General features: G+C 41.2%; 1 protein-coding gene across 1 annotated transcript in view; it reads right to left on the bottom strand.

Annotated features, from left to right (window-relative positions):
- The window catches only part of Spata18 (spermatogenesis associated 18), a 32,572-nt gene extending 14,008 nt beyond the window's left edge, over positions 1–18,564 (bottom strand). The window contains exons 1-5 of the mRNA XM_013008920.1: positions 18,478–18,564; positions 7,712–7,817; positions 7,394–7,509; positions 5,836–5,948; positions 1,059–1,154 (exon numbers count right to left, since the gene is read on the bottom strand). Of these exons, the coding sequence (XP_012864374.1) occupies positions 1,059–1,154; positions 5,836–5,948; positions 7,394–7,509; positions 7,712–7,817; positions 18,478–18,564 (518 nt within the window). The remainder of the gene's footprint in view (positions 1–1,058; positions 1,155–5,835; positions 5,949–7,393; positions 7,510–7,711; positions 7,818–18,477) is intronic.
- Between the last annotated feature and the right edge of the window lie 259 nt (positions 18,565–18,823).

Genomic DNA, 18,823 nt, shown 5'->3' with positions numbered 1-18,823 from the left:
GTGGTAGAGCGCTAGCCTTGAGCTGAAGAGCTGAGGGACAGCACCCAGGCCCAGAGTTCAGGCCCCACGACCGGACCCCCCCCCCAAAAAAAAGAAATCAATGAAATGGGAAATAAAATTGTTCCATACAAAGGTTTGTGGGTACTCCTGAGGAAATCAAGACTATTGTTTTCACAACATGTATGAAGCCAATTAAGTGGTAGTATGTGTGCATAGTATATGTCTGTGTGTAAATATGCTTCCTGCTTGCTCTTTTAAAGTGAGAAGAGTCAAAATTAAGGTCTACAAAGGTAAAACCTTAAAGAATTTGTTCATTTTCCCCTTCCAGAAATTGATCTTTAGGAAATAATCTAAAATCCAAATTGAGATTTTCATTTTTCTTTTTTGAGATTTTTCTACAAAATCATTCTAATGTTGTTTCTATGGTAAAAATTAGTATTCAATTGAACATTTAACATGAAACTACCCAAAGACAGGAAGAGATGAAACTATTTAAAACTAAGTTCTGCAGTATTTCTTTTCTTAGTAATAGAGAAAAACAATGCTAAATAAAAATGTAGGTTCCAAAAATGTATATGTGCATGCTTAATTCTGCATTCATCACTCAGTTTTAATATACTAATGGAAGAAATACCAGAATTATAAGACAGTTTTTATATTCTTTATATAATACTGCATTTTAGAAACTGTCTATAGTTGATAGGAAATACTTTGTAGTAAAAATATACTAATATTTAGAAAGCATTGCCTCTAATCATAAACACATTCCTTCATATTGCAATGACACACCAAAGAAAAGCTAAATTCAATGATTAATCTATCATTCTTTTTTTTTTGGGGGGGGGTCCAGTCGTGGGGCCTGAACTCTGGGCCTGGGTGCTGTCCCTCAGCTCTTCAGCTCAAGGCTAGCGCTCTACCACTTGAGCCACAGCGCCACTTCCGGCTTTTTTCTTTTTGCTTATGTGGTGCTGAGGAATCGAACCCAGGGCCTCAGGCATGCAAGGCAAGCGCTCTACCACTGAGCCACCTTCCCAGCCCCTATCATTCTTTTTTCTTACTGCTTCTTTAGTTGATTTATTTCCTCCTCTGCAGCCAAGAGAGATACAGTTGATCTATTCTTGGATTCTTCAAGAGGCTTTCCAGCCTCAGGCAAACTGTAATAGAAATCAGTAGTTAAAAACATATTTTTCAAAATTGGTAGACTTTCCAAATAAGGCGTAGATTCTCTCAGGAACTTTTCACATATGACACACATTCAATATAAACAGAATCAACTTACAAGACATCTGCATTTAATCAGACATATTAGAAATGTTACAGTGGACTTGGGTACAAACAAGACACTTGTTCAGTTTATCCTTCTCACCCTCCTAATTCACCTGCTCTAATTCTCTCATATCCAACCTCATATACAGTTTAGGCCCGTATAAAAAAATCTCCATTTTTTCCTGCAAGTTACCATTACTTATACTCATTATTTTTCACTGTGGAGCTGCATTTTAACCTTTGTTTTTCTAAGACTTTATAAATGTACAAAATTTGCTTGCCCATCTGTGAAGAGAGTCCTCAAAAATCACACTTGATTATCAAAACTCCCATGTTTTCCTGTATCTGATTTCTACCTGAATATGATTTCCTTGAGTATTCCAAATAGCTCAGTCACTGCTAGCATCAAAGACTCTCTTCACTAGACAAAACATACTCAATCATACTCATACTTTAGATCTCTTTAAATTTAGAAATGTGGGATAGTAAACATTGGATGAAGATCACTGATTCTCAATGAAGCTCCCTTATACAGTAAGGCGTATTGTCTGACAAAGAATGCCTGATTTCTGTGAACTGCATCCCTGGAAAATCCAGATTCTTTCATCGCAGAAGTTATGAGACCATGAGAGTGCAATTCCTTTTAGTGGAAGAACAATGGAAAGTAAAACACTGGGGGGGTTCTGTTAGAGTTATGACCTTAAAAGTCTCCCAAAAACTAATGTGTTAAAGGCTTGATCCCAAGTTGGTAGATGATTGAGAAAGGGTAGAAACTTTAGGATATGGGCCTAGATGGAGGACATAGGTCATTGAAAGCATGCTTGTAAAGGGGACATAAAGTCCTGTCCTCCTTTTTCTCTTTTTTCATTCCAACCATCATGAAGTGAGGAGCACTGCTTTACCACACACTCCCCACCATGCTGTTCAGCCTCACAAGAGGCCTACAGTAAAGAGGCCAAGTGATCATCGGTGAAACCTCGGAAACTAGCAGCTGAAATTATTTGCCTTGGAATTTTTGTCACAATGATTTTTTAAAAATGACCAATACAGATCCTCATCTACGAAGTGAAGCAGACATGAAACAGTCTTCTCCTGTCTAGAATCCATCAAACCTGTGAGGACTTGTCTCCATTAGCCTGTGTTACTGGGATTTGCATCTTTGAAACTGAGGAAGAACCCAACTGGTTTCCACAAATTAGACAGAGGAAACATGCTTAAGGATCATGAAGCAGAGTAAGGGAGGGAAGGAAGAGCAGGCTATCAAAGACCCAATCATGTGCGATACCTAACAGAATTAGAACCACAGGTGGGATAAAAGAAAAACAAAGCTATTAAACTCCAGGAAGAGCAACAACTACTAGCTTTCAAATTGTTCCATGAGGAAGAAAATTGTGAATATGGAGAGGGGACATACACAAAAATGAAGCAATTAGGGCAAAAAGTTAAATGAAAGAATATATAAACATGCTTAGCACTATTCTTGCAAATATTCTATTGAAGAACTGTTAACATTCTTAGTCATAAAGAAAATACAAGTCACAATAATATTAGATTCTGTTGCTGCAACCCCTCTGTACAGTATTTTCACAATAAAAATAATAATAATACTAGATTCCATCTCACGTCTGTCAGAATGGCTGTCCTCAAGAAAATAAACAATGATGCCATAAAAAAGAAGCCAATAGGGGCTGGGAAGGTGGCTCAGTGGTAGAGTGCTTGCCTTGCATGCATGAGGCCCTGGGTTTGATTCCTCAGCACCACAAAAGCAAAAAGAAAAAAGAAGCCAATATACATGCTGGAAATTCTTTTTTTTTTTTTGTCAGTTGTGAGGCCTGAACTCTGGGCCTGGGCGCTATCCCTCAGCACTTCAGCTCAAGGTTACCTTAACCACAGCGCCACTTCTGGCTTTTTCTACTTACGTGGTACTGAGGAATCGAACCCAGTGCCTCATACATGCAAGGCAAGCACTCGACCACTGTGCCACCTTCCCAAGTCCCATGCTGGAATTTCTTAGTGAGAATGTAAACTATATAGCCACTACGGAAATCAATATGGAAGCTCCTCGGAAAACTAAAACTAGAACCACCATTATGATCTAGCTATACTACTTCTGGGTATATATATATACCCAAAAAGAATGCTAAGTCTGTACAGAATAGATATACTTGCATGCCCCTGTTATAGCAGCATAATAGTCAAGCTATGGATTCAGCCCAACGGCTACCAGCAGATGAATGTATGAAGAAAAAATCGTATAGATTTGTATATGTATATATACATATACAAATATATATGTATATATGTATAAATTTATATATGCATGTATAAATATTATAGATTTGTAAGGATACACCTATGTACACATGTGTGTACAAGCATACATTTACATGTGTAACATGTGTGTACATGTATACACACATATCTATACTGTTTATCTACATGTTCACATGAGTGCACGTAATATGGAGTATTATTCAACTATAAAGAGTAGAATTATGTCATTTGTAGGAAAATGGGTGGAATTGGAAATTATATTAAGGTCAATGATCCAGACTAAGAAAGGTAAATATTGCATGTTCTCTCATATGCAAAATCTAGACCTCTTAAAAAATTGTTTAAAAAACATTCATTCTGGGGTTGGAGGTGTGGCTTTGTTGGTAGAGCACCAGGCACCAGCTGGTACCAAAACATCAGGTATAGAGTTTGAGTCCTAGGCTTGGACAAAAAGAAAGAAAGAAAGAAAGAAAGAAAAAGCATTTATTCTTCAAATTTCTAGGTCTCTGGTATCCCTTATGGGTAATGTCAACCATATAACAAGAAAGGAAAGTGAGAAACTTTGACAAGAATCTCCAGTAATTCTTAAATCTCTACATCCCAACTATAGGCAACTGGCAGGTGCCCTCACCATGTGCAGCACTTGCCAGCCAATGACCCAGGGAATCAACAAGGCTCAACTCAGGACCCATCAGCATAAGATACTGATGCTCAGTAGACACAAGACCAGCGTGAGCCAAGAGGACAGAACAGGACCCAAAATGCCTCACCTGGAATACCAGAATAGCAAGCAAGTGCCCCTTCTCTAGATGAAGACAAACCCAAGGAAGAATAAAGTGAAAGGAATCTACTATACAAAGGGACCTGGTTAGCTCAAAAGGGAAGTTTATATCTGGAATTAACTACATTCTTTACACAAAAAGGAAGACAATAAGCCTGAAAAGACCAGAAATTGATTGACATGGTTAAAATAAACAGAAGAACCTCAAAGAAATTATTTTGTATACCTACCCATTTTAACTGCTATAGCTTTACAACTGCTCTTTAGCTATGAATAGCTGAGTGCATACAAAGGAAAATGTTTGTGAATAGCATGCAAACACATACAAAGGAAAATGACTGAGTAAAATATGCCAAAATGTTCACAAGGTCTCGTGAGAGTATAGGTGACTTTCATATTTGCACTCATATTGATTCCGTGCATTTGAAAAGAAAATTGTATAATTTTTATAATCAAGCAAAAACTAGATAGAGACGTTTTCCTTGTGGAAAGAAGAAAGGAAATCAGATCGAGAGAACAAAGCAGAATTCTGCATTGACACACTATTCTGTCACAAGCATTAACTAGTTAGAACGGACTTCCTTGCTATCCCATTCCTGCAAAAGGCTATGGTAGCCAAAACACCTTACAGGGTTTTGAATGCCATTTCATACATATTTGTCTATCTTCATCAAATTCAAACCCAAAGTCTGAAAGTTTCTCTGCAGTACCTCCCACACTTACTACCCTGACTTACATGTCCAGTGCAAGCATCTGATTCCTGTTGTTGCCTGGAACTGCCTAACTGTTTTAATACATTTTAAAATACATTCTTAAACTTTCTAATTTTTCTAAACGCTTGCCTAGTTTATTTTTTTGTTTTCGTTTTGTCTCCTTTTGTTTTGTGCTGGTAGGGAGGCTTGAACTCAGTGCCTAGGCACTGTCCTTTAGCTTAGCCACTCAAGGCTAGAACTCTACCATTTGAACCACAGCTCCAGTTCATTTTTTGTTGTTGGTGTTGGTGTTGGTGTTGTTAACTGTGACTTCTCTGAGGCATATTCTCCTAAAAGCCTATTTACAGTAGATGGATGCTGATACTTATCTCATCTTTCACCCTCTTTCCTCTTTTCATCTTTCATCCCTTTCCTATCAGCATCTTTCTCCCAATGGGTAAGATGTTCATCTAAACAATCTTCACTTGTTTATAAATATGAGCTGATGATGGGACTATGAAGAAGGAGCTAAAGGACCAGGGATCAGAGAATAATATAGCTGTCCCACTGTTCCTACCCTTAGACATGGACCTGATCCCCTCCCTCTTCTCCATTTCTCCCCCATCCCTCCCTTTTCCCTTACACACACACACACACACACACACACACACACACACACACACACGTACACATACAGGCACACCGTGTTACTTTTTGCAAATGCCCACATTTTAAATGAACCATTATTCTTCTCCAATATATAAAGTATGACTAAATTATAAACAATTCTTTTTGGAAAAAGATAACTTGCATTCCTCTTACTCGTCTTGAACCTGGTTGAGTTGTTCACGGGTTTCCTTCATGTCATTGTCTAATTGTTGTAGATCTACATCCTGAATATTAGTGTCTTTATTTTTCTCCCTATCAAAGGTGTTCTGGAAAGATACAGAAATCAAAAGGTAGTCTGAATACATGAAACAACATGAGTAAATCACAAAACCACTGAGCTAAGCAGTCAGCCACACAAAGAGAATGTGTACCATGACTCTATGGGCATGAAGCTCTAAAACCCAATCTAAAATAAAAGGAATTCAAGAGCAGCTGCCTCCAAGGTTACACAAGTTAACACTCTGGAGGAGTAACAGAACCATTTATCTCGCAAGGATGTGAATTTCATTGGCATATTTGCCATAATTTATCAGCCTGAAGGTTTCACTGTTCTATAAATTATACCTTTATTTATATTTTTAAAAAAAAGACTTTGATGCACACTTCTACATCTCTATACCCAGAATCAATCTGAGAAGCATACAAAACTCCTCAGGGAAAGAACTGCCTAATGACATGGTCCTTACCATGTATCAGTACCTCGGGTAATGAACCTATTGTTAGGGCAGCAAAATCATTGTCCCCAGTCAGCCCAATAAGAAAACAATTTGTGTTTATAAATAGTTAAATAATTACCCAGGGCCATGGGATAGGATCTGGTTTCCTGCCCACTGATCTTTAAACTGAAAGCCTTCAGTCACTGTCTTGTAAAACCCTCCTGCTAGAAAAGCCTGCTCTGCATGCTTGAGTTTTAGAAAGGAAATGTATGTCAATCCAGTTAAACCTTTCAAAGTAAAGTTTCTGGCTGTGATGGTTTGGACATGGCTTGAGTATGTCCTCCAAGGGTTTGTGTGTTAGGTCCCAGTTAAGAAGCAGGGCCTAATGGGAAGTACTTGCATCATTGAGGACTCTGTGCTTGGAAGGGACATGACATTCTGGTTCGTTTCTTAAAGAGAGGATGTTATAAAAGAGCAAGCCAGACTTTCCTGTATGCTAGCTTCCTTTCTGGCCATCTGACATCTCCCTTTTATATGAATTCTTGCTGGTGACACCCCCAACCCTATCCTACCCCCCCCACTCCCATGTAGTCCCTGCTGGAGTCAGTACCAGGCTGTTGGGGTTTTCAGCTTCTAAAACTGTGAGCTAAATAAGCTTCTTTTCTTTATGTATTTCCCAGCTTTGGGTATTTTGTTGTGGCAACAGAAAATGTCCTAATACACCAATGTTTTCTTTACCCAAGCACAATAATGCTTAAGTATGCTATGTATTATCTTTCTAGTCTAGTCTCTGTTTGAAAACGGACACTGTCCCATAGAAACCAATATCAATATCAAATTGTGACACTCTGCTAAGTTTTCTTTTTATCTTAGATGTTCCAAGTTTAATGCACTGTTTCACAAAGTCAGGGGTCAGTGCTAGAGGTGCAGCTCAATGCTACAGTGATTGCCTAATATACTCGTGGCCCTGGATATGATCCCCAGCACCACCCAAAGCAAAATTAAAAAAAATAACCACACACAAAAAGTCAAGGGTCATCCTTTAGCATTCGTACCTGTAGAGAAGGGACTTTACTGTCAAGAGCTTTTCCTGTTGAAGCAGCAGTAAAAGCAGCTTCCAGCCAAGGCAGAAGACGTAGTTTGATTATTTCCACACCCTCATTATGTCCTCCTAAAAGAATGGCACACATATATCAATCAGGTCAGCAAGAGAAACTCAGCCACATCTTCTTAGCTAGAGGACACAAAAAAGCAGGAGAGGAGAAAAGAGAAAGGAAGGAGAGAAGAAGGAAGAGGAGAAAGAAGAAAGAAGAGAAAGGAAAAGAGGAGGAAAGGGAGGTGGAGTAGGATAGAGAAGCAAAGGCAGCTCTCACCTTCTTGGGCTGCTGATGTGAGAATTGTGAAGAGCTGCCCCTGCAATTTGGCAACTTGTTCAATAAGTTCAAGGCAAACATTCAGGTTTTCATCGCATGTGTTTTTCTGTAAAGCCAAAATAGCAGATATCAGTACAGCAATTTCATTCTTAAAACTGAGTAGACCTTTTGTAGCAACAAAAAACTGCTGCCTCATTTATCTGCTTTATATATATATATATATGTGTGTGTGTGTGTGTGTATATATATATATACATATATATATATAAAAGCAAAAAGAATGCTACTTATTTAATAAAGCTTTGCTAAGTAGAGAATACCAGGAGAAAGACAAAGAGATGGCACTCACCAAATAGTTCATAGACAGGAGACTCCAAAGTCACCCTGTAGTGGGATATTAAGTCTTTCTATACGGATGAGAATCAGGTCTATTCAACAGACCATTGTATTAAAAGTCAAGGAAGGCTTCCAGTAGGAAGCAAATTGAGTCCGAATAGAACTCAGATGGACTTGGGGAAGTAGGTGATCGAGCAGCTGTATATCGAGCCTTCTAAGTGGTAAGTACAGGCAATAGGGAGGTGGAAAACTGGGCCTTTCACCTATATTCTGCTTTGGTCAGTATCTGGTGATATTTTACCATTTCATCAAGCTTCTAATTGATTCCAACACTAAAAGAGGACTGTAAGTAACAAATCATGTGCATGTAGAAATGCACAGATAAATGTCACCTCAAGTCATAATAAAGTATGCTATCAGTATCCTCTGGACACCACAAATTGCAAAACAAGGAGGACAGTAACTCGAGAGAAAAGAAGCAATTTGCATGATCTGTAGGCAAGAGTTTACAGGGAAAATATGTGTCTGTCTCTTCAAGAGGAATGTCTACAACAAGCAGAAACCCCTTTAAGAATAATCACTGAGCCCATCCTGTGCCTTCCTGTTCCTAAGCTCTGCATTCTCTGCAGTGACCATCCAACCAACCTCATTGCATACAGAACGGATGAATGAAAATGAGAAGACTTACCTTGTTTTTACTACTAACCTCCCCTATGCTAGCCACTAATAGTGCTTTACACATATACACTCAGCCCATTATAAGAAGGGATATTGTTATTGTTACATTTTCAGATAGGAAAGTTAAAGTTCAGAGAGTTAAGTAATTTGCCCCTAAAACTATCTATATAGATTGGCGCCCAAGCAGCCTGCTTCTGGATCCCATGTTCTTTCATACTAACACATACTAACTGTTTGATTGGACAACGTGAAAAAACAATGATTCGGAAGGACAGTCAGGGAAGGGCTCCCCCAAGTAGGGGCACAACCTAGATCCTGAATGAGTGAGGGATGAGAAATCACAAGAGAAAAGCAAGTCCAGGAAGTAGGAATGGCCAGGGCTGAGGCTCTGAAGGCAAAAAACAAGTGTGGAAACCTGAGGACCAAATGCAGGTGGGATATGGCAGAAGCAACAGCCAGAGAGAATATATCCTAAAGGGCTTTGCAGAACTGTCGGCAGTTTCGATGAATGGGCTCATAGCAAGACAGCTGGCTTATTATTTTCCATGCTTGGCAGACAGTACCTCGCAACTGGTTCTGTTATAGACCTAATTCCTCTGGCAGCCATATTGTCCTTCACCCCATCCCTCTATCTGCTCCCCAAAAACATGAGTTATTTTTCTGTCTTATATTTGTATTCATTAGTATCCTTTGAGAGATCCAAGTAATGTTTGGTGAGTGGTTTACCATTGTTCTGACATGCTCAGAATACCTGAAACCCAGAGCATGAGCAGCTACGACCGTTCCTTCCTCACTGAACCAGCAGCTCCTTGCCCTGACCAGTTCATACCTCACTATTACACTCAGCTTCAATTATTTGCCTACTAGCCTTTTGCCCTTGGTTAGATCGTGCCATTGGCTAAAAGAACAGAAGAAGAGGGCGGGGGGAGTCAAGAAAACTCAAGTCTCAAACAGAGCTGAGATGCACTGCCAATTATCATAGTTCTATGTGACCCTAACAAATTACTTAACCTCTCTGAGCCTGTTTCTCTATCATACAATGAAGATAATGATGCTTTGTAGATTGTTAGAAGAACTAAATCAAAACAATGCATGACCAGCACCATGGAGACAGAAAGTATTCAACAACTGGATGCTATTGAGGTGGTATGAAACATCAAAAGGAGCTTAAGGTTGAAGAATCAGGCAGATCATGAACTGGGCATGGTGATGTATGCCTTTAATCTTAGCTACTCAGGAAGTGTAAGTAATAAGATTAGAGTCCAAGGCAGGGTTGGGCAAAAACACAAGATCCAAGGAGCTGGGTATATGGCTCAAGTGGTACAGCACCTTGACTAGCAGCTGCAAGATCCTAAATTCAGGGACCTAGTATTGGAAAATAAAAAGGTAATCTTGGCTGTCAGTCATTAGAAAACACATTTAAATAGGAGCCTCTATTAAATTTTGGAGGTAGTTGATCTCGAAAGCTAACTCAAGCACAAAGTCTGGCACAATAATTAGAGGTATTACTTCAATGTCATGACTGTCCACTCCTGTTCCTTGTGGATATTCAGAGAAATGTTTGTGCAAATAACTAAAGTATCAGAATAGAACACTATGTATACTGTTCCACTCCCAAGACGTGTCACAACACGCCACCACTTCTCACACAAAGTATGGTACAAGACACTAGGTTACAATAGGGTCACATTATCCAAGTAAATATAAACCAATATAAGATAAATAAAGCAAGCACATGAACTAAGGATACTGTACTCATGGACTATAGCTTTTATCCACTCAAAAACCATCTAACTCCTATTATAATTAAGAACCTCTGACAAAGCTTCATTTAAAAAAAAAAAAGAGTTGCCTGAAGCCAAAATGTTGAGCAGCTAGAGAAGTAGGGTGGAGAATGAGAAGCACACAAGGGCCACCTCTGGGTATGTTAAATGCTCTTGTGGCCAGTGACTGTAGGTATAACATAAGAAGCTCCAGCAAAAAATTAGAGGAAGAAGAGAAGGGCTTTTCCAGTGGAAAAACAGCAAGAACATAAGCAGGAAGTAGTAGGTTCATCAAGAAGTGAGTACAGGTCCAGAGACTAAATCTGAAAGCCTTAACTTTCCACATAAATGGTTCTGGGTTTTATCCTATGAGGAAAAATCTAAGAAAACAAGTGAGGGCAGTGATGTGTCAGTTGTTGGCAACTTACAAAAATCTCTCCGTGGGAGCAGAGCACAGAATTTGAGCTAGTGAGAACAAACAGTAAGGCTGGCTGCATTGGATGGGGAGATTTTATGAAGGAACTAAAACACAAGGCAGTATCCACACTTGATGGTCAGGAACTTCTGTTTGAACAGGAGTGATGATGTTGAGGAGATCGGAATAAAAACACTGTCCTGTTATTTTCTTTCCACATACTGTGTAGCTTCTGGGAGGAGTAACCTTTCATCACTACCTTTACTTCTTCAACTCCATGTGTTCCTCAACCTGGTACAATCTATAAATACCATAACCCCCTGACGCTACTATAATTGGTGTCAATTCAATCACTAGAGGCCACATGAGGACAAGTCAAATACAAGCTTTTTTTCTAGCCTTTATCTTGTTTGATTCTCTAGAGCATTAGTGACTTTCCAGATGCTAGTGCCTTCTCCTCCTTCCACCACAGAGGGATTGTGATGCCATTGTCCAACCCATGGCCAGGGACAACACCCAGACCCTGAGTTAAAGCCCCAGGACAGGTGCACACACACACACGCACACACACACACACGCACGCACGCATACACACACACACATACACAAACACAAATCTTTCATAGTATTCTTTTAAAATATAAATGCTATTACAACATCAAATGCTCCCCTATTTTTATTTTAGTAAAAAAATAAACCTGCCAGGCACCGGTGGTTCACGCCTGTAATCCTAGCTATTCAGGAGGCTGAGAGCTGAGGATTGCAGTTCAAAACCAGCCCGGGCAGGAAAGGCCTTGAGACTCTTATCCCCAATAAGCCACTCAGAAAACTGGAAGTGGCACTATGGCTCAAGTGGTAAAGCGCTTGCCTTAAGCTGAAGAGCTCAGGAACAACGCTCAGGCCCAGAGTTCAAGCCCCATGACCAACAACAAAAAAATTTAAAAAAAACCTTCACATTGCAGATAAAAAGAATGCTATTCCTATTTGGCCAATCAAAGAAGTCATAGACAAGTACATTAAACAGAAGGTAGGGTTTTTGCTTTCTTTTGCAGATAACCAAGGGAATTCACACATAGAAAACAAAAACTCTAATTTCTATCTTTAACCTCACTCTGGTTCTGGGGGTTTGAAGAGGATGGCAGCAATGCCCATTATGAGTAAATTGAATGTCCTTATATCTGCCCATCCTCTGCATGATGTAATAGAATGGGCATAACATGCCAGATACCTCATGCCAACTTAAGCTGCACCTTCTAGCCAGGTATAGGCTTCTCCACTAGATTTCATTGTCTTGACCCCACAGTGAATATTTCTATTGGTCTTTTTCATTATTTATTCTCCTTAATATTAAACAATATTGTTTGTATCAACTCTGTGAAGAATATAAATCACCTGCCAATTTCTTTGGCAGCCATGAATTCATTACTAGTAACTATAAATATTCCATCCATCTTCCCACATATCTCAAGAGGCATTACAATTAGATTGGAGCCACATTATTACATGTACATGCACATTAATGACATTTCTGATGACAACGGGCCACACTGAAAGAGTAGTCCAAGATTATGTTATCTAGTGATGTCATGTGGACTTAGTGTGTAAATACAGAAAGTGGTGTTCACACAACCCATTATGTATGGTTCTGGGAAGGGATGGAGGGTGAAGTTTTGTGGATTATTTAAGAGAAATACAAGCTCTTCAGGCCACATGACAGAATGGCAACTCCACCAGACACAGAGTGGCTGAATGGTGGGGAGGAGAGCTGCTGTTGGAGAAGGGGAAAATTTTCTCTTCTAGTGTGACATTTAGATTTGGAGGTTTATTACTGCAACATGGAAGGATAAAGGTCCTTACAGCAAGAAAAGGATTCTCTGTAAACTTACTAATTGGATGGTATCCTCAAGAATGTAGAAATAGCTGGGTACTGGTGGCTCATACCTATAATCCTAGCTACTCAGGAGAGTTCTGAAATCTGCAGGATCATACTTCAAGAACAGTCCAGGAAAAAAAGAGTTCCTAGATTCTATCTCCAAATAACCAGCAATAAGCAGGACTAAAGGTATGGGTCAAGTGAGACAGTCAATCTGGCAAGCTCAAGATCCTGAGATCAGACCCTAGTAATGCAAAAGGGGGAGGGGAGAAAGAAAGAAAGAGAAATAGAGAAAAAAGAAAAAAGAGAAAGAAAGAGAGAGAGAGAAAAAAAGAAAGAGAGAGAAAGGGAAAGAAGGAGGGAAGGAAAGAGGGAGGGAGGGAGGGAGGAAGTAAGAAAGAATGTAGAAATTCGCTGACAAAAGAGTAGGGGAGTTGGTGGACAGAGTCTGTTTGAATATCCCATAGCAACTACAAAAACGCTTTGTTCTAAGAATTAAGCATACCTTGGCACACACCTCTATTTCAACCCCAAATATAATTCTAAATCAAACAGAATAGACACTTCAATAAAATCTCCTTTATGTGTGTTGACAGTTAATACACTGTTTGGACCTCTTAATGGAAACACCTATAACACAAAACAAGAGTGACAAGAAAGTCTCCTTGCATTACCACCCTTCCCCACCAGTCCTACTCACATATTTAAATAATTGAGACTTCTTAGCTTGTAATTTTTTTCTAGACTATTGTTTCACTTTAAGAAATATCATTGCCAGGCCCAAAGAAACATAGGTCCCATGGTTTCCCTTATTTGCAATATCTGAGTCAAGCTGAAAAGGTCAGATAAGGTGATGTTAGGGAAATGAACCCTAAGATATGTATTCAGAAGTTTTTTTTCTCTCATGTGATTGTTTCTAACATAAGATAAGATAATAAGATTATTTCTTTGTTGCTTTGTATGTCCCTCCCCCACAGTATAACCCTTGCTTTCACTGTATTTGATGTCGGTATAATTTGTGGAGGGGAAGGGGAAAAACAAATCGTTTAAATAGGGATACAGGTGGATCCACTGCAACATTGCAACAATGAGATGTAGAAGTCCTTAAACGAACTTTACAACTTTGGTGGGGGGGGGCGGAGGATTGGATGGGGGTGCAGGGGGAGGATGGGGGGGAAACAAAGGAGGAGGCTACAATGCTTGATAAGAAATGTACTCATTATCTTGCCCATATAATTGTAACCCCTCTGTACAGTATTTTCACAATAAAAAATAAAAAGAAATATCATCTACTTATACAGGATGCATAGGTAAGAGGATCACAATTTGGGGTTAACCCAGCCCCCCCCCAAAAAAGTCAAAGGTCAACCCTGGACAAAAATACAAAATTCTTTTTGAAAAATAAAGTAAAATGGACTGGGGGAGGGGTTCAAATGGTAGAAGGGTTGCCTAGCAAGCATGGGGGTGGGGGAGGGAAAAATGTCATCTCACCTAACTTGAGGATTATCAAGGGGTACAATAGTGTTTACTGTTCGCTACTATGATTGCATAAAGGATATTATTTGAACTAAATCTCAAAGCACCTGACCCAGGTTAACTCCCTAGTCCATGGCTCTAGGGGAAACAAAGAAACTCAGAGGGAGGGGGAGTTAGCACAGAGCTGACCCAGTGCAGGAAGGTTACATGGTGAACAACTCATGCTAATATCTCCAAGGTGCAATTAGGACATTAGAATTCAAGTGGCTTTTTCAGAGCTAGACAGATGTTATGTAATAAATTTGGATATCTTACAACAAACCTTAGGACCTTAGCTCTCAGTCTTTGATACACATCACTAAATGTGCCAGTTTAACTTATGAGAAGTGAACTGATAAAATTTCTTGCCTCAAGAGTCACCCAGCCATATCTCTTCTCCCTAATTTCCAATGTCCTCATGATGGAGCAACTAGAGGGAATTTTTAAAACAGAATCCAAACTTGTCCCCTGCCTGCATTTTGCTTTCAGCTTCTGCCATGGTACACAGGCTTCTAAATTAGCCCAGTGAAGACCTTGAGGCCCTCTGGCAAATAAACTATCTCCCCTAATGCTAACCATTTCTAACTCTTACCCTCTACCTGTCTGGCTCACAAACAGTACCCTTCTCTCTCTCCTTTGTCTTCTAAGTGCTGGGTATACAGTGCCACATGGAAGTAGAGGGGAAGGTGACAAAAAAAGAAAATAAAGAAATACTGAAAGATATATATTATGGAATAAGACAGGGAAAGGAGAATGTGAGTGCCAGGTGCAACTGTAAACAGGATGGACTTGAAGGAGGTAAGAAAGTTGAGGATGCTGCTATCTTGCAAAAATACCAATGACTGAAAAGCTTTCCAAGCAGAAAAGCTTTCCAAGCAAGTGCAAAATGCCATGAAGCAGGAGTCTGGAAGCTTTCAGGATGAACCTGTGGTCCCAGCCTCTAGCCAGTAGCCAGCAGCCATACCTGACTAAATTTAAGCTGAACTTCAGAGCAATTAAAAACTCCATTTCTTTGGGGCTGGGAATGTGGCTTAGCAGTAGAGTGCTTGCCTAGCATTCATGAAGGCCTGAGTTCAATTCCTCAGTACCACATACACAGAAAAGGCCAGAAATGACACTGTGGCTTAAGTGGTAGAGTGCTAGCCTTGAGCAAAAGAAGTTCAGGGACAGTGCCCAGGCCCTGAGTTCAAGCCCCAAGAGTGGCAAAACAACAACAACAAAAAAATTCCATGTCTTGGTGTTCACAGGCCACATTTTAATTGTTCAATGGCAACTATTTGGGGCAGTGAAATGTGGAACCTGTCCTTCAGCAGGCAAAGTTCCAACAGCACTGCAAGCTAGCCAGTTTTACTGCAGTGGGTTGAGCAAAGAGGAAACAAATAAATGTGATGAGTGAGGTTTACTTTGAAGGCCATTGTAGGAACTTTGGTTTTATTTTGTGTGAAATAGGAAATCTAGAGGGTGCTGGTAAAGGAGTAACTTGACATTCAAAAGAATGGGCAACTGTACTGGCTCACACTTGTAACAACAACTGTTTGGGAGGTAGAGGTAGCAAATTGGGACAAAAGCAAAAGATTCTAACTAAAGTTTGGAGGGGGGAGTGACCGGAGGCAGAGCTCAGGTGATAGAGCATCTAAGTGCAGACCCTAGCACTGAAAGAGGAAAAGAGAATAGGAAATGGACCAGCAGCATTTTAGATCATTTCTGTAATAATACAGGTAATCTAATAATAAAGATGATCTAAGGTGAAGGGTGTTAGCAATGGAAGTGTGGGAAAGTATTCAGATATTTTATGAAGTCTGAGGTTTGAACCAACAGATTACATGGTGAAAAGCATGTGGAGTATGCTATGATGAAGACAAGGAGGTGACTGGGGACCAGGACATGCTGGAGGCTGAATTCAGTATTAGACTGATTGAACTTGAGACGACAAGAGCACTCACTAGTAAAACTGTCTAATGGGCTCCTCAGAAGTGAGACTCTACAACAATAGACCCTGAAATTCACAATGAGATTCATCAGTACATGCATAGGAGATGCATCAACAGGGGTCAGTACATGCACAGGAGATGCATCAAGAACATCATTCTTCTGAGTTGTCAGACAGCTCAAGAGAAATGAGACAGCCTAAGAAAGGACCCCAAGGCATGGAGAAGGCATGTGCCTTCATTCAAGAGCCATGAAGGGCACAGGTCGAAATGGCACTAATGGAGAAATAGGAAGTTACCAAGAAAAAAAAATGTAACCAACTATGGCATGTCTCAATGTAATATTTTTAAGTGTAGTAAATACATGCTATTAGGATTAGTAAAGAGGGTGCTCTTAAAAGTGCTCAGCATGAGGCACACACAAATCTCAGGAGACTGAGATTTGAGGATTGCAGTCTGAAGCCAGCCTGGGCAAGAAAGTCAAAAAAAAGGCTGGAAATGGAGCTGTGACTCAAGTGGTTGAGCACTAACCATGAGCAAAAGAAGCTCAGGGGCAGTGCTCAAGCCCCAGAGTCAAGCCCCAGAAACCCCAACCCCGCACACACACATACACACACATACACATACACACACACAAAGTAGTAGGGACAGTCCAAGTCTTTTGTAATAAAAAGGTAATTTTTAATCTGCCTGAAAAATGTTTTCTTCTTAGGGATCAAACCTTAGACCTTACATGTGCTATGCAATTTTCTTAGCCCCATGTTTGTTTGTTTGTTTTTTAAGGTATTGGGTTTGAACTCAGGGCTTTGAATTTACTAGGCAAGTAATCATCTGAACAATGTCTCCAGTCCTTTTTGCTATGGTTATTTTTAATACCAAGTATCTCTTTCTGCATGGCTGGCCTGGATAGCAATCCTCCTACTTAAAATTTCCACCATATATAGGATTCAGGCACAAACCACCATACCCAGCATGTTGTTGAAGTCTCTTCAACCAACTTTCTTCTTTCTTTTCTTCCTTCCTTTCTTCCTTTTCTGATGGTCCCAGGGTTTGAACTGCAGGACTTGTAGTCTTACACCATTGAGCCACACCTCTGGTTCAACATTTTTACTGGTTTATCAGATAGAGATGGAGCCTCACAGACTTTTCTGTACAGGCTGGATTCAAATTTCTCTCCTTCCAATCTCAGATTCCCAAATAACTAGCATTGCAGATGCGAGTCACAAATGAAGAAGAAATGACTGATACTGGTTTGTTTGGGAGTTTTTTCAGCAAGGGGGAGGGGGAGAGGAATCACTAAACACTAAGAATGCCAGGCTAAGGGGAAAACTCAAGCTGTTCTTCAAAGTCTTTCACTTCAGAAGCCTTGTCTCAAGAGTGAATGGGGCAGGAAGTCATGACAATGAGGATCTCCAATACAAGCCAATCTAGATTCAAAAAACTGAAATATGGAAAGTAGTGTTATGTATTTACTCCAGTCACTCCCATTGGACAGATCAAGTGATGAGATCCAAAGAGGTTATTCTGCTAGTCAACAGTCAGACTCAGAAGCTGTGTCTGAGGTAGAAGAAGGAGGTAGACAACTCTACTGGGTAAAGACGGGAACCTCCACTTTAAGATGCAGACAGAAGGCAAGGCAAATCCTACCCTCTGGGTCCTTTATGTATGGGGGGGGAGAGGGGGGAGGCTACTGCAGGGAGCAGCTGGGTAAAGACTGAGATGCGGGTAATGCTTATGCGTTTGGTTTACAGACTATTGGCTTCTCTCAAAAGCCTTGGCAATGGGCCTCCTGAACTCGGCTTTGGAGTCCCTTTATCACCATGCCCACCCATAACCAAAGGAAACGCCCAGCGTTATCTGCAAGAGTGCACGTCAGCAACTTCTGAGATCAGACCTAGATATGGTTTGTATGGTTTATAGAAATCCATTCTGATGTGACCCCTGGGTATTTTCAAAGTGGAAGACTTGCAGAAAGACAGGTGAGGGTAGTAATACATAAACATGTAGGTCCGCAGGCAGAAGGTATGGACTGGGCTGCGGGGGGAGGGGGGAAGAGTGGCACAGGAGCAGGGCTGACTCTCCCGTTGCTATGGCCACCGGCGTCCGTGGTCACGGCGGCGCAGCGGACTGAGCCGCCGCCCCAGCACCCCGAGGGCACGCGCCCCGGCTTCCCCCCCTCGGGGATCCCGAGCGTCGCCCGCCGGGGCTGCGCGGGGGCCGTGGGCAGGGCGAGCCCGCGGCCTCCCTCCCACACTCACGTTGTAGTCCTTCGCCCACGAGTTGAGCTTTTCCTGCAGCGCTAGTAAGTTCTCCTTGGAGACCAGCTTCTTCAGGTTGTCCGCCATCGCTCGCTGGCCCGCACCCCCCAGCGCGGGGAGCGGGGCGGGCAGGTGGAGGGGAGCGGACGCGGCGGGGCGCGCGGGGGGTCTCCGCAGGACGCGGGGTCGGGTGGCGGGAAGGGTGGTCTTCGGGGGGCTCAGAGCGCGGCTGTTGTTTCCATCCTCCCCCTCGGGTGGCACCGGGCAGGGTTCGGGAAGCCGGGGGGAGGCGCCCTGCGCCGCAGACCTCCGCGCCTCATCCGCTGCCCGGAGCGCTCTCTGGGCA

The sequence above is a fragment of the Dipodomys ordii genome, unplaced genomic scaffold (genome assembly GCF_000151885.1).
Source record: "Dipodomys ordii isolate 6190 unplaced genomic scaffold, Dord_2.0 Scaffold8, whole genome shotgun sequence".
Lineage (NCBI taxonomy): Eukaryota > Metazoa > Chordata > Mammalia > Rodentia > Heteromyidae > Dipodomys > Dipodomys ordii.
This window is presented reverse-complemented; position numbering and strand designations above follow the sequence as displayed.